This window comes from Ceratotherium simum, chromosome 22 (genome assembly GCF_057802395.1).
Source record: "Ceratotherium simum simum isolate JZ-2026a chromosome 22, ASM5780239v1, whole genome shotgun sequence".
Taxonomy (NCBI): domain Eukaryota; kingdom Metazoa; phylum Chordata; class Mammalia; order Perissodactyla; family Rhinocerotidae; genus Ceratotherium; species Ceratotherium simum.
Window position 1 is genome coordinate 8,283,690 of NC_141921.1, and position 14,527 is coordinate 8,298,216.

General features: G+C 35.7%; 1 protein-coding gene across 5 annotated transcripts in view; it reads left to right on the forward strand.

Moving 5' to 3' along the window:
* Window positions 1–14,527, forward strand: part of FAF1 (Fas associated factor 1) — a 487,297-nt gene that overhangs the window by 165,684 nt on the left and 307,086 nt on the right. For all 5 annotated transcript variants that reach the window (XM_087445969.1, XM_087445971.1, XM_004438535.3 and 2 more), the window contains exon 4: window positions 5,218–5,423. In XM_087445969.1, the coding sequence (XP_087302095.1) occupies window positions 5,218–5,423 (206 nt within the window). The remainder of the gene's footprint in view (window positions 1–5,217; window positions 5,424–14,527) is intronic.

Genomic DNA, 14,527 nt, shown 5'->3' on the forward strand with positions numbered 1-14,527 from the left:
ACTTCCATTTACCACCATAATCTTCCATTTTTGTATCCCCAGGAATTAGTATAAGTTTAAAGTTAGCATCTAGTAATCCCCTAAAGATCTAAATATTTTCCTTTTGTATAAGTACAAAAACACCCTAGTAAATGGCTGCAGGGTCTCTTAGGCGAAGTCTTGGTGGAAAATTTACAATACATATGTGTGGCTCTGTTGCATTGTCTTTGGGGGGACCAGGGACTTTATGTCTGTGAACCAACTTGTGTTTGGAAACTGGGAGTGACTATGACTCTGCATTGTAGTTATGGAAGTCAGGATTTAGGCTGCCAGGTCTAGGGGGTTTTTTTATGGATTGAGCAATATTTTAGTCAACTGACTTTTAATTTTGTTCCTTAGAAATATCATGTATCATGTTCAATTAAGTACTATTAAGATCTCTGCAGGTTGAAATCTTCTGATTGCCACTTTTTGTCCAGGCTGTTTATTAACATAATTACTCCCATTTTTTTCTTACTGAATTCTGCCATTTCACCTCTGTGCTCTGGGATGTCATCATGTCCATTAGGGAGTCTTTTTCAGTGGTAACATCTCCCCATGTCATTCCCAACCCGTGGAAGACAGCCACTACAGAGTTTTTCAAGAATGCAGATTCCCTTGCTAATGTATTTCTCAATGTTTTAGTGCAATGTCCTCTGGGACCTCATAGATGATATAGTAGGAGGAGGTGTGTATATTCAGGTTGTACGTGGTACATCCATTTGAGCATTCCTGTTTTTCTCAGCATCTGGGTTTCTTCTTCATTTTGCCAGGAAAGTTCAGGCATTTCATCCTCGTTAAATGTAGACTCCTCTGTGACTTAAGTTTCATTCAGTCAACAAGCAAATGATTAAAGGTACTTATAACTGCCTAAGCAAACATGTTGTTTTTGGCTCTATCCAAACTCTTTTGGTCAAATTCATTTCAAATTCATTTCCATACCTATTCCCTAGGTTTTTGCTGATGTGATTTATCAAAATCTTATTATTATTTTTGGATATAAGCTATCTTCTCTCAGTTAAGATGTTGTACTTGTTCTCTTGGAGCAGACCTAGATCTGATTTTAGAGGCAACAAGGAGTGGTAGGGGTAGATTTTGAGAATAAGCATTCCCTTTCAAGGCAACTGTCTCAGGTAAGAGTATTACATTTTCAAGTTAAGAGGAGGCTAACCTTCTCAGTCATGGGAGGAGGAGCTGTTTCTGCTTACGAAAGAGGCTCAGAGAAACTCCAAGTGTTCAAGATTCTAACCTTCATTTGAGTTCACTTAGGTATCCTTGTTCCACACCTTAGGGTCCCATTCTTACCAAAACAAATGCTTAACTTTCGCAAAAGAGACTTCGAAAGTATATATATTCAACTTTCATTGTAGTTATGCAAGCTGTAAAATTAAATTTTGGGTCTAATTCTTAGCAGGATCATACCTGTGGTTACAAAAATAAGAAACTCTTTTTAAAAGGCCACTTCAGAAGGTCGGTAGTTTCTTATCCTGACTGGAACTGAAAGTTAAAAACCCTAAGTGTGTCATTTTCTTCTGTAAGTTCTCCGTTAGAATCAGAAGCAGCCAGCCCATAGTCCTTGTTGTCATCATTACCATCATAATGGTCAAGTCAAACGGTCATTTGATCCCCTTAGGCACTTGTTTCAATAGCTATGTGGTCATAATTAACTACAAGTGAATAATTTAATTAATCATTATGCCAGTACATGGCTTGATCACTAGTATCCTATTTTCCATTGGCAAGGAGCTCAGCAGTGCATTGAAGATCAAGGACATAATCAAGCCAATTCCTGAATCCTGTTTCCTGGGACACCTTCATTATCAAGATAATGAAACCACATAAGGGTATTTCAACAGAGGGAATTTAACGTAGGATTGGTTAGACAGGTATGGAAGCTAAAAGAGCAAAAAAGTATAACTGAAGTAACGTTGATATAATAACTTCGTCAGGAAGTTACCAGTCTTAGGTCTAGGGAACAAAGGGATTAACAAAACTTTGAAGCTCAGAGAGGCCCCTTGGAGCTGAGGATCAGACCTCTGTGGAATGCATACTGTCCAGCAGCTATTGGTATCTCTGGGGATGTCAGGAAACTGGTTTAAGATTGAAACTGGTTATAAGCTGAAAAAAGCAGGAGACTGAAAGCTACAGAGCGATGCTGATGGAAATGCATGCAAACAGAAAGAAGGAAGTCTTGGCTCCTGTCCTCCTAACTACTCATCTCTATCTAGTATCCCCTATTGGCAGAATCTATCAGGAAACCCAATGCCAAAGGAAAAGTATAATTTTGCAGAATCCTAGCCCCAGCATCACAGAATAGACTATAGAAGGGTGTATTTGGAGGTAAGAAAACAATGAGTCAGTAACCAGCCTCCTAACTTTAGCTGTGTATTTTATGTTCTGAGAAATCGTGACAAAATTTAGAGATGTGAAATACCATTGCACAGATTCTGTTATTAGATACTTAGGAGCTCACTCTGAGTTCCAACAGTGACATTCTTTCCTGCTTTGGACATTTTCTCTGTTTCTTTGTCTTCCAAGATTACTTTCCTTGAATCTAGCAATTGGGAGAAAGGGTAGGTTTTTGTCTTTGGATCAGTGATTGCTCGAGTATGTGAACTCTGGTGAGATCTAAGCTAGTCACTTTGAGACTTTTTTTGAGTAAGACCTACAATGAGAAATACTTGGAATCCAAAACACACATATACAATTATGTACCAGAATCAAAAGTTTTGTGAAACACTACATGGTCCTAACTATTAAGTGACACATACTGATAATTTGTATTCTATTCTGTCTTTAAAAGACAGGTCACAACTCATTAAATCAATGATATAATCTATAATTTCATAAACACTGATCAAAGCAATAGTGTGAGGTAAATATAAATATTTTCTCTTGCTTAATTGTATGAGCAGTGCTTAACTTGGCATGTTTTTGGTCAGTCTTGTTGTTCTATTCAGGTTCCCAGTCCCTTGTTTTTCATTAAATTCAGAGTGGGAAGAAAGATGTTTTAGGACTGAGCTTATAGTTCTGGTGGGTGGAAGATATATACAATAATGATGTTTCAGTGGAAGCATTCCTCATGTTCCCTCCCTCTCTACTTCTCCCAGTGGAGGAAAATAGTGACAATATATATGATAAATTAAGTCAGAGAAAAACCAAATTATTTAATAATTATTCCTCTACTCATTAGTTTGTCAAATATTTGAATACCTTCTATGGATAAAATCTTGAGCTCAGCGCAGAGAATGCAGCTGTTAAAAACACAAATGTGAAGGGGCCAGCCCCATGGCTTAGTGGTTGGGTTTGGCACTCTCTGCTTCGGCGGCCCGGGTTCCTGGGTTCGGATCTAGAGCGCGGACCTACAACACTCGTTGGCCATGCTGTGGCAGCCATCCTCATACAAAGTAGAGGGATATTGGCACAGATGTTAGCTCAGGGCTAATCTGTCTCAAGCAGAAAAAAAATTTAAAAAAAAGAGGAAGATTGGCAATAGATGTTAGCTTGGGGTAAATCTTCCTCAGCAAAAAACAAAACAAAACACAAATGTGAGCTTTGCCCTTGTGAACCTTATATTCCAGTGGGGAACTTAAATGTCAAATGATTAATTATACCACTAAATATATAATTGTTGATAGTGGTGAGGAACTAGAATGAGTCTGAGGTATTAAAACGTGCTCTGAGCTGAAAAACATTTAATCTGAGATATAAAGGATAAATATAATTAGCTAGAGAAAAGATGGAATTTCCGGATGGAATAGGAAGGAAAGAATATTCTTTGAAGGAATAGTCTATGTTCCCCCATGAAACATGAAGGATCAAAGTGAGACAGAAGAAATGAAAGGCTGTTGTGGCTATTAGCATAGATAGATGGAGATAGCATAGCACAAGGTAAGGATGGGAAGGTAGATAGGATTCAGATCATATCAGGGCCTTGTATGCCACTTTAACTATTTATATGAAGAGCAGATGGGAATATTGAAGAAAATGATATGAAGACGTTTCAGCCTTTAATTTCACTCTAGTGGTGGAATGGAATGAAATGCAGGGGAGCGAGGATACATATGGCAAGATTAGTTAGGAGGCTGTTACATTAGTCCATACAAGAGGTGATTGTGGCAGCTTTGGAGGAGAAAGGTGGATGACTTATGTAAAAGACATTTAGGAGGTAAAATTGAAAGGACTAATTAGATGTGGGAGTTGAGAGAGAAGAGGTCAAGGATAATACCAGAAGTTTCTAGCTTTAGTAGCTGCTATGAGGAATAATGGAGGAGGGTCAGGCTTGGGAAAACATTAATGAGTCAGACTTTGGATATACTGAGTTTGAGGTTTGAGATCTTACTAGGAATCAGGCACTGTGCTAGCTTTTCATATACGTTATCTGATTTAATCCTTACAAATGTAATTAACCCTTTCCCATTTTACAAATGAGACAGCTAGTAAGTGGACACAGCCAGGATTTCATTTTTATTTTTTAAGAAGGGAGAGATTGGAACATGTCTAAATATTATGGAGAAAAATCCAGAAGAGAAGATGTTGAAGATACTGGAAAGAAAAGTGATAATCTATAATGTAAAGCTAATGAGAAGATGATTTTAGATTTTGCATAGATAGAATGATGTCTCCTCTACTTTATGGGACAAAAGAAAGAGTACATATGCAAGTTAGTTTGTGGATTTGATGTCAAAAAGGTAAGGGAATTTCCTGTTGATGGCATTTGTTTTCTCTGCAAAGTAGAAAAAAATATATCGTCTTTTAAGACTGAGAAGTGAGATAGGGAGAATGGAGGTTTAAGGATGATAAAGTTTTGAAATAGTTTTTATGGAAAGTAGAGGTAATGAGTCAAATAATGATTCAGTGAGAAATGAGAATGAGCGAAGAAGACACTGTTCTTAATTTACAGAGTTTAAAATGTTATTTTACCAACATCATAACAACATAAGGCAAAAATCTAATTAAATGTTAAATGATATGTATGGTACTGCTGATAGACATAGAAAGGCAAGGATAGGAGGGAGAGTAATGTGGCCTTCAGTTACTGGGAAAGATTTCATGGAGCGAGTAGAACTTAAGTTATAGGCCTTGATGCACAGATTGGTAAATTTGACAGGAAGTAAAACACAAGTGTGGAGCGGGTCCTTAGTGGTAATCTGTATTGACTTGGTTGATGATAATCCTTCCTTTGTGTCAATATTTCAGTGACTATGGAGGTGAGACTCTACCAGGACCTGCATTTGATCCAGCAAGTCGCCCAGCTCCAGCTCCTGCTTCCTCTTCCTCTTCCGCATTTCGACCTGTAATGCCATCTAGGCAAATTGTAGAAAGGCAACCTCGGATGCTGGACTTCAGAGTTGAGTACAGAGACAGAAATGTTGATGTGGTACTTGAAGACAGCTGTACTGTTGGTAAGGTTTTTCCTACCATAAAGCCTTCACAAATAAACAATTTATTAGGTAAAATTTCAGTTTATATTCTTTTTTTATGAGTTGACTGCCAAAAAGAAGGCAAAAAAACAAATTGAAACTGGTATTTTTTTTCATACAGATTATTGTGCTCTATTTTTAAATACTGTGTTGAGATTGAGGTGAGTTTGAGAATAAGTTTCTTTGTTTCACATATGTGGAATGGAATATGATGCTGTTTTAGGGCAGATGCAAATCAAACATCTAGAAGCTTAAAAATTACCATAATTATTAAGTACATTGTATATTGGACTTTATAGCTGAAACTCACTCATTTTTCGTACTGTGGTTAATGAGAGATCAGAAATAAGACATGTTGCCATCACTCCTTCTCCCTGCCAGCTGAATAAATGCTTCAGTACTATCCTTTCAAAGAAAACTCCAAGTGTATGCCTGTCAGTTTTGGACAGACTTTACCAAATTTCTACAGAGAAACTATGTTGAACTCATGTTTGATTCAAATTATTTGATTCATGTTTGTTGTAGAACCAAAAATTATATTGATTCTTATTTTATTGTAGTTTTGCCTTAAATCTAAATTCCAGATATTTCTAAAATTCTTTGTTCCTTTTTGGGGAGATCCTTTCCTAATTTTATTTAATTTTATTGATTGAGGTACATTACAGAGAAAAGCAAGGCTGTTAAAAGAGTGACCATTCCTAAACACTAATCAGATCGTTATTCCCTTACTTAAAACCATTTAGAAACTTTCCCTTGTTTTTAGGATAAAATTCAAATTTTTTAATATGGCCGTAACTCCCTGCTTGATCAGGCCCCTGCTACATTTCTAGTTTTCATCTATTACCGCTCTCCTCCTTGTTCACCGTGCCTAAGTTGTAATGGTCTTCTTTCAGTTCCTTGAATAGATTATTGTTAGCCCACTCAGGGCCTTTGTACCTGTTGTTCCTTCTGCCTGGATTCCTCTTCTAGTCCAGCCACTTCTCCCTGTGCCCATCCTCATGCCCCAAAATATTCTCCTGTACATTTCTTTTTTTTTTTAAATTATGGTAAAAAAAAAAAAAAGTATGAGATCGACTCTCTTAACAATTTTTTCAGTGTGCAGTATAATTTGTTAACTCTATGCACATTGTTGTACAGCAGATTTCTAGAACTTTTTCATCTTGCATAACTGAAACTGTGTATCCATTGAACATCAACTCCCCCATATTCCCCTCCCACCAGCCCCTGGCAACCATCATTCCACTTTCTGCTTCTGTGAATTTGACTACTTTAAATATCTCATATAAGTGGAATCACACAGTGTTTGTTCTTCTGTGTCTGGCTTATTTCACTTAGTATGATATCCTCAAGGTTCATCCACGTTGTAGCATATTACAAGATTTCCTTCTTTTTTTAAGGCTGAATAATATTCCATTGTATGTATATAACACATTTTCTTTATCCATTCATCCATTGATGGACATTTAGGTTGTTTTTACCTCTTGCCTGTTGTGAATAATGCTGAGATTGCAAATATCTCTTGAGACCCTGCTTTCAATTCTTTTGGATAAAACCCAGAAGTGGAATTGCTGGAGCATATGTTAATTCTATTTTTGATTTTTTGGGGAACTTCCATACTTTTTTCCATAGTGGCTGCACCATTTTATGTTCCCACCAATAGTGCACAAGGAATCTAATTTCTCCACATCCTTGTGAACACTTGTTATTTTCTGTTTTTTTGTTTTTATTTTTTTATAATGGCCATCTTAACAGGTATGAGGTGATATCTCATTGTGATTTTGGTTTGCATTTCTGTGATGATTAGTGATGTTGAGCACCTTTTTATATGCCTGTTGGTCATTTCATGTCTTCTTTGGAGAAATGTCTATTTAGTCCATTGCCCGTTTTTAAATTATTTACTTTTTTTCTATTGAATTGTAGGATTTCTTTATATATTTTTAATATTAACCTCTTATTAGATATATGGTTTGTAAATATTTTCTCCTATTCTATAGGTTGTCTTTTTACCCTGTTGGTTGTTTCCTTCGCTGCAGAAAAGTTTTTTAGTTTAATGTTCCCACTTGTCTGTTTTTACTTTTGTTTTCTATGCGTCTGATGTCATATCCAAGAAATCACTGGCAAGACCAATATTATGGAGCTTTTTCTTTAGGTTTTCTTCTAGGAGTTTTATAGTTTCAGATCTTATGTTTAACTCTTTAGTCCATTTTGAGTTAATTTTTGTGAATGGTGCAAGATAAAGGTCCAATTTCATTCTTTTGCATGTGGATATCCAGTTTTTCCTGAACCATTTGTTAAAGAGACCGTCCTTCACCATTGTGTAGACTTGGCACCCTTGTGAAAGATCAGTTGACCTATATGTGTGAGTTTATATTTCTGGGCTCTCTATTCTATTCTGTTGGTCTGTATGTCTTTATGCCAGTACCATATTGTTTTGATTATTTTGTAAAATGTTTGAAATCAGGAAGTATGAGGCCTCCAGCCTTATTCTTCTTTCTCAAGATGGTTTTGGCTATTCAAGGTCCTTTGTGGTTCCATATGAATTTTAGCATTGTTTTGTTTTGTTTGTTTTTTGTGAGGGGATCAGCCTTGTGCTAACATCTGCCAATCATCCTCTTTTTTTGCTGAGTCAGACTGGCCCTGGGCTAACATCCGTGCCCATCTTCCTCCACTTTATATGGGATGCCGTCACAGCATGGCTTGCCAAGCAGTGCGTCGGTGCGTGCCCGGGATCCGAACCAGTGAACCCCGGGCCACTGCAGCAGAGTGCACGTACTTAACCACCTGTGCCATTGGGCCTGCCCCAGCATTGTTTTTTCTATTTCTGCAAAAAATGATTTTGACAGAGATCATATTGAATCTGTAGGTCGCTTTGGGTAGTACGGACATTTTTAAAAACATTAAGTCTTTCAATCCATGAATACGTGGTGTCTTTCCACTTATTTGTTCGTTAATTTTTTTCAGCAGTGTTTTGTAGTTTTCATTGTACAAGTCTTTCACCTCTTTGGTTAAGTTTATTTTCATGTATTTTATTCTTTTTGATGCCGTTGTAAATGGAATTATTTTCTTAGTTTCCCTTTTGGATTATTTATTGTTAGTGTATAGAAACATAACTAATTTTTGTATGTTGATTTTGTATCCTGCAACTTTGCTGAATTCGCCATTAGTAGGGTTTTGTGTGTGTGTGTGTAATCTTAGGGTTTTCTACATATAAGATCATATCATCTGTGAACAGAGATAATTTGATTTCTTCCTTTCTGATTTGGATGCCTTTTATTTCTTTTTATTGCCTAATTGCCCTGGCTAGGACTTCCAGTACTATGTTGAGTAGAAGTGGCAAGGATGGGTGGCATCCTTACGTTGTTCATGATCTTTAGAGAAATAGTTTTTAGTTTTTACCATTGAGTATGATGTTAGCTGTGGGCTTTTCATATATGGCTTTTATCATGTTGAGGTAACTTCCTTTCGTTCCTAGTTTGTTGCGTTTTTTTATCATGAAATGGTGTTGAATTTTGTCAAATACTTTTTCTGCGTCTGTTGAGATGATCATGTATGTTTTTCCCATTATTCTGTTAATATGGTGTATCACATTGATTGATTTTCATATGTTGAACCATCCTTACATTCCATGGATAAATTCCACTTAGTCATGGTGTATGATTCTTTTTATGTGCAGTTGAATTAGGTTTCCTAGTGCTTTGTTGAGGATTTTTGCATCTATATTCATCAGGGATATTGGCCCTGTAGGGTTTTTGTTGTTGTTGTTGTTCTTGTAGTGTCTTTGTCTGGCTTTGGCATCAGGGTAATGTTGGCCTCATAGAATGAGTTTGGAAGTCTTCCCTCCTCTTCAATTTTTGGGAAAAGTTTGAGAAAGATTGATATTAATTTTTCTTTAAAATGTTTGGTAGAATTCTCCAGTGAAGCTGTCTGGTGCTAGACTTTTGTTGCTGTTGGGAGGTTTTTGATTACTGATTCAATCTCCTTACTAATTATAGGTCTGTTCAGATTTTCTGTTTCTTCCTGATTCAATCTTGGTAGGTTGTGTTTCTAGGAATTTACTCATTTCTTCTAGATTATACCATTTGTTAGCATATAATTGCTTATAATAGTCTCTGTGATCCTTTTTATTTCTGTGGCATCAGTTGTTATGTCTACTTTTTCATTTCTGGTTTTATTTATTTCAGTGTTTTTTTTTCTTGGTTAGGGTAAAAATTTGTCAATTTTGTTGAGCTTTTCAAATATCAACTCTTAGTTTTGTTGATTTTTTTCTGTTGTTTTTTCTATTCTCTTATTTTTGCTCTAATCTTTGTTATTTTCTCCCTTCTACTAATGTTGGGCTTAGTTTGTTCCTCTTTTTCTAGTTACTTAAGGTATAAAGTTAAGGTGTTTGAGACCTTTCTTTTTTTTTAATGTAGGTGTTTACTGCTGTAAAACTTTCCTGTTAGTACTGCGTTTCCTGCATTCCATAAGTTTTGGTATGAGTTGGGTTTTTGTTTTCATTTGTCTCAGGATATTTGCTAGTTTCTCATTTGATTTGTTCTTTGCCCTGTTGGTTGTTCAAGTTGTTTAATTTCCACATATTTATGAATTTTCCAGCATAAATGACGTGTTAGGTCACAAACAAGTCTTAACAAATTTAAGATTCAAATCATACCAAGTATGTTTTCCAACCACAATATAATGAAACTAAAAATCAATAGCAGTTTCCTTTCTACTCCTTTCTTCTTAAATTTATTAAGACTTGTTTATGACCTAACATGTCATCTATCCTGGAGAATCTTCCAGTGTGCTCTTGAGAAGAACATGTATTCTGCTGCTGTTGGGTGTAATGTTTTGTATATGTCTCTTAGGTCCATTTTGTCTACAGTGGTGTTCAAGTCCTCTATTTTCTTACTGATCTTCTGTGTGGAAGTTTTATCCATTATTGAAATCCCCTACTATTAGTGTGTTGTTGTGTATTTCTCTCCTCAGTTCTGTCATTGTTTGCTTCATATATTGGGTGCTTTGATGTCGGTACATATGTGTTTATAATTGTTACATCTTCCTGGTGAATTGACTTTTTTATCATTAAATAATGTCCTTCTTTGTCTGTTGTGACAGCTTTTGACTTATAGTCTATTTAGTCTGGTATAAGTATGGCCACCGTACTCTCTCTTGGTTACCATTTGCATAGAATATCTTTTTCCATCCTTTCACTTTCAGCCTATATGTCTCCATGAATCTAAAGTGAGTCTCTTGTAGTTAGTATATAGTTGGATCTTGTTTTTTTAATCCATTTACTCAGTCTCTTTCTTTTGATTGGAGAGTTTTAGCCATTTACATTTAAAGTAATTACTGAGAGGGAGGGACTTACTATTGCCATTTTTTAAATTATTTTCTTTCTGTCTTGTAGCTTTTTTGTCCTGCTTCCTCTCTTGCTGTCTTCCTTTGTGTTTGTTGATTTTTTTGTAGTGTCATGCATTGATTCTTTTCTTGTGTTATTTTGAGTATCTTCCATAGGTATTTTCTTTTTAGTTACCATGGGGCTTGTATAAGACATCTTATAGTTATAACAATCTATTTTAACCTTATCACTTCAATCATATACAAAAAATTCTACTCTTTTACTCTCCCCCCTTTTATTATTGATGTCACAAATTACATATTTTTATATTATGCATCCATTAACAGATTTTATAGTTATACTTATTTTTTTATACTTTTGTTTTTTAACTTCTATACCCGATTAAGTGATTTAAGCAGGACTGTTACAGTAGTCTGTATTTGTGTACAGTATTCTGTAGTTGTCTATTTAACTCTATCAGCAAGCTTTATACACTCACTTGTGTTGCTGTCTAGTGTCCTTTTGTTGCAACTTGAGTACTCTATTTAGCATTTCTTATAAGGCAGATCTAGTGTTGATGAACTCTCTAAGCTTTTGTTTATCTGGGAGGGTCTTTATTTCTCCTTAATGTTTTTTTTTTTTTTTTGTGAGGATATCAGCCCTATGCTAACATCTGCCAATCCTCCTCTTTTTTGCTGAGGAAGACTGGCCCTGGGCTAACATCCGTGCCCATCTTCCTCCACTTTATATGGGAAGCCGCCGCAGCATGGCTTGCCAAGCAGTGCGTCGGTGCGCGCCCGGGATCCGAACCTGCGAACCCCAGGCCGCCACAGCGGAGCGCCCGCACTTAATCGCTTGTGCCACCGGGCCGGCCCCTATTTCTCCTTAATGTTTAAAGGACAGTTTTGCTGGACATTGTATTCTTGTTTGGCAGGGTTTTTTTTTTTCCCCCCCAGCACTTGGAATATATCATATTACTCCCTTCTGCCCTGCAAGATTTCTGCTGAGAAATCTGCTGATATTCTTGTGGGGGCTCCCTGTATGTGGCAAACTTTTTTCTTGCTGCTTTCAAAGTTCTCTTTGTCCTTTAATTTGACAATTTGATTTTAATATGTTCTGGTGTGGACTTAGGATTCATTTTGGGGGGATTCCTTTGTATTTCATGAATTTGCATATCTGTTTCCTTCCCCAGTTTTGGGAAGTGTTTGGCCATTATTTCTTCAAACAAGCTTTCTGCCCTTTTCTTTCTCTTCTGTGCAACTCCATAATGCATATTTTGATCTTTTAATGGTGTCCCATAAGTCTTTTCAGCTTTCTTCACTCTTTTTTCATGCGTTCTTCTCTTCTTACCAGATAGTTTCAAATGACATGTCTTCAAGTTCACAGATTCTTTCTTCTGGTTTATCAAGTCTGTTGTTGAGCCTCTTAAGTGAATTTTTCAATTCAATTATTATATTCTTTAGCTCCAAAATGTCTGTTTGGTTCCTTTTTATAGTTTCTATCTCTTTGTTGATATTTAAAATGAATTTGTATTTTTAAGGTCACCAAAACCCATACTGATATTTGAAAGATTGTTTTGTCTTTACAATAGTAATTAGTCAGAATTGACTATGGCTTATTGCTCATATGGATTTTCAGTAATATTGCTAAGGTATTCTTGGTTTAATAGTAGCAATACTTAAGTAGGGTGTTACTAGGCCTTTACTTTCTTAGTTTAGAATATTTTTATTATTATAGCAGAAAGAACTCAGTGCCATATCACACTTTTTCTTTTAAATCTTAAAATTATCTAAGATTTTTATGTGTTTTAAGAAAACTGGAATGCAGTCCTATATTAAATAAATTTTAACTGCTATTTATGTAGCATGTGGCTGAGTAGTTAACAGTGTCTCTTTTCAAAGTGACCTGGTTCTTTTTGTTGATGGAATATTTGATGTATGGTGGAAGTACATGGATATTTTGATCTTTTTTTTTTTAATTTTTATTTATTTATTTTTTTCCCCCAAAGTCCCAGTATATAGTTGTATGTCATAGTCGCACAGCCTTCTAGTTGCTGTATATGGGACGCGGCCTCAGCATGGCCAGAGAAGCGGCATGTCGGTGAGCGCCCGGGACCCGAACCTGGGCCACCAGCAGCGGAGCGCGTGCATCTAACCGCTAAGCCACGGGGCCGGCCCCATATTTTGATCATTTTGAGTCACTTTTTCATTGGTTCACTCAGTTGGAGTGAAATCCCCTGTTCATTTCAAGGACGGTGATCACAAATGCTGGCTTCTCTGGATTATGGATGTTAATGTTACACTTTATTGCCCTTTATTCTATCCTAATTTGGAGAATTTGACTATGGAACTATTTTAAAGCTTTGTTATAGAAACGTGATAGAATTTCCACTGATCACATTTTGTAAACTGTTGGCTTTATAATTCACTTTAAAAGCAATGAATTTGGTTCATTGTGTCCAAATATGGTAGTGTAGAAGCAGACAAGTCGTCATTCTGTTTGAAAACAAATACAATTAAAATAGTTACAAACATATTGTAAATAAAATTTGATTCAAAGTGAATTGTAAACCAGATATTGTTATTGTATGATATGCACCTTCTCCTGCTTCTCCTACCTGTTCCAATATTTTTTTTTTGTTCTGGATTATAGTTATTCTCTTATTATGAATTACATGCTAGTCAGAGAATCATGTCATGCATCTTCTTTGTGTTCACTCTTCATTTGTTGACGTGCATCGCTATGGAAGGCATACTCAGGGATATTTGGACTTGCTGGAAGTGTCTTCTTCTTTCACTTCTTTCACTGCATTTGATTAAGTTCTATTAGTTTTATCCCCGTATCACTTGAATCCCTCCTTTATTTTGATTCCCCTGTTATTGTTCAGGAATTAATTTCTTTCATGAGTTATTAAAATAATTTCACTAATTTCCATTCTTTCAGTTCCTTTCTAACTCTAGTATTTTATATAGTTGCCCTATAGTGATCTTTCTAGAATGTAGATTTCCTCATATATCTTTCAGTAGTTCCCTGTTTCTTACATTCTATTTGATTTGCCTTTTCCTGTTTTAGTTTTCTAGAAAACTCACACTCATCTTTCAATACCCCATGTAAATATTTCCCCTTTATGAAGCCTTTCCTAACCTCCACGGACATAGTTAAGTTGATTCATCTCCCATGATCCTGTAAAATGTTGTATATACTTTCAAAATGGGTTTTAAAACATTTTACTCTTTCTTTGTGTTTCAGGTTTCCCTTCTGAATGTTAACTTCTCAAACTCAGAGACCTGATCTTATTCTTCTCTAAATTCTTTCTTCAAGCACAGTGTTTGACATAGAGTAGTACCTGTTGAGAAAATAAATGGCTCAATAAATGAGCATATGTGTATATTGTATATATATTAATTCATCTACCATAGGAAATTTAAATAAAACACTCATTAAAGTTTATGTGATCTGCAATATAATTGTTAGTTTATAGACCATCTTACTGTTATTAAGGAATTTGATAAATACTAATTTTTCTGTATATGTATAAATATTAAAATGCAAAAGGATGCTAAATAAGATAAGGTGGCTTTTTATATTACTACCAGGAACACTCAACAAAGTACAAAAAAGCAAGTATAAAGGCAGCCAAGAACTTTATTTCACAGTGACACCTAGTGGTAATTCTATTTTTCAGTTAATGTTTTTAGTGTCCTATTTCTTACTGCCGTTTCATTTTATTACAAAATCCTTTTGGGTTTTCTTATCTTGAATAAGT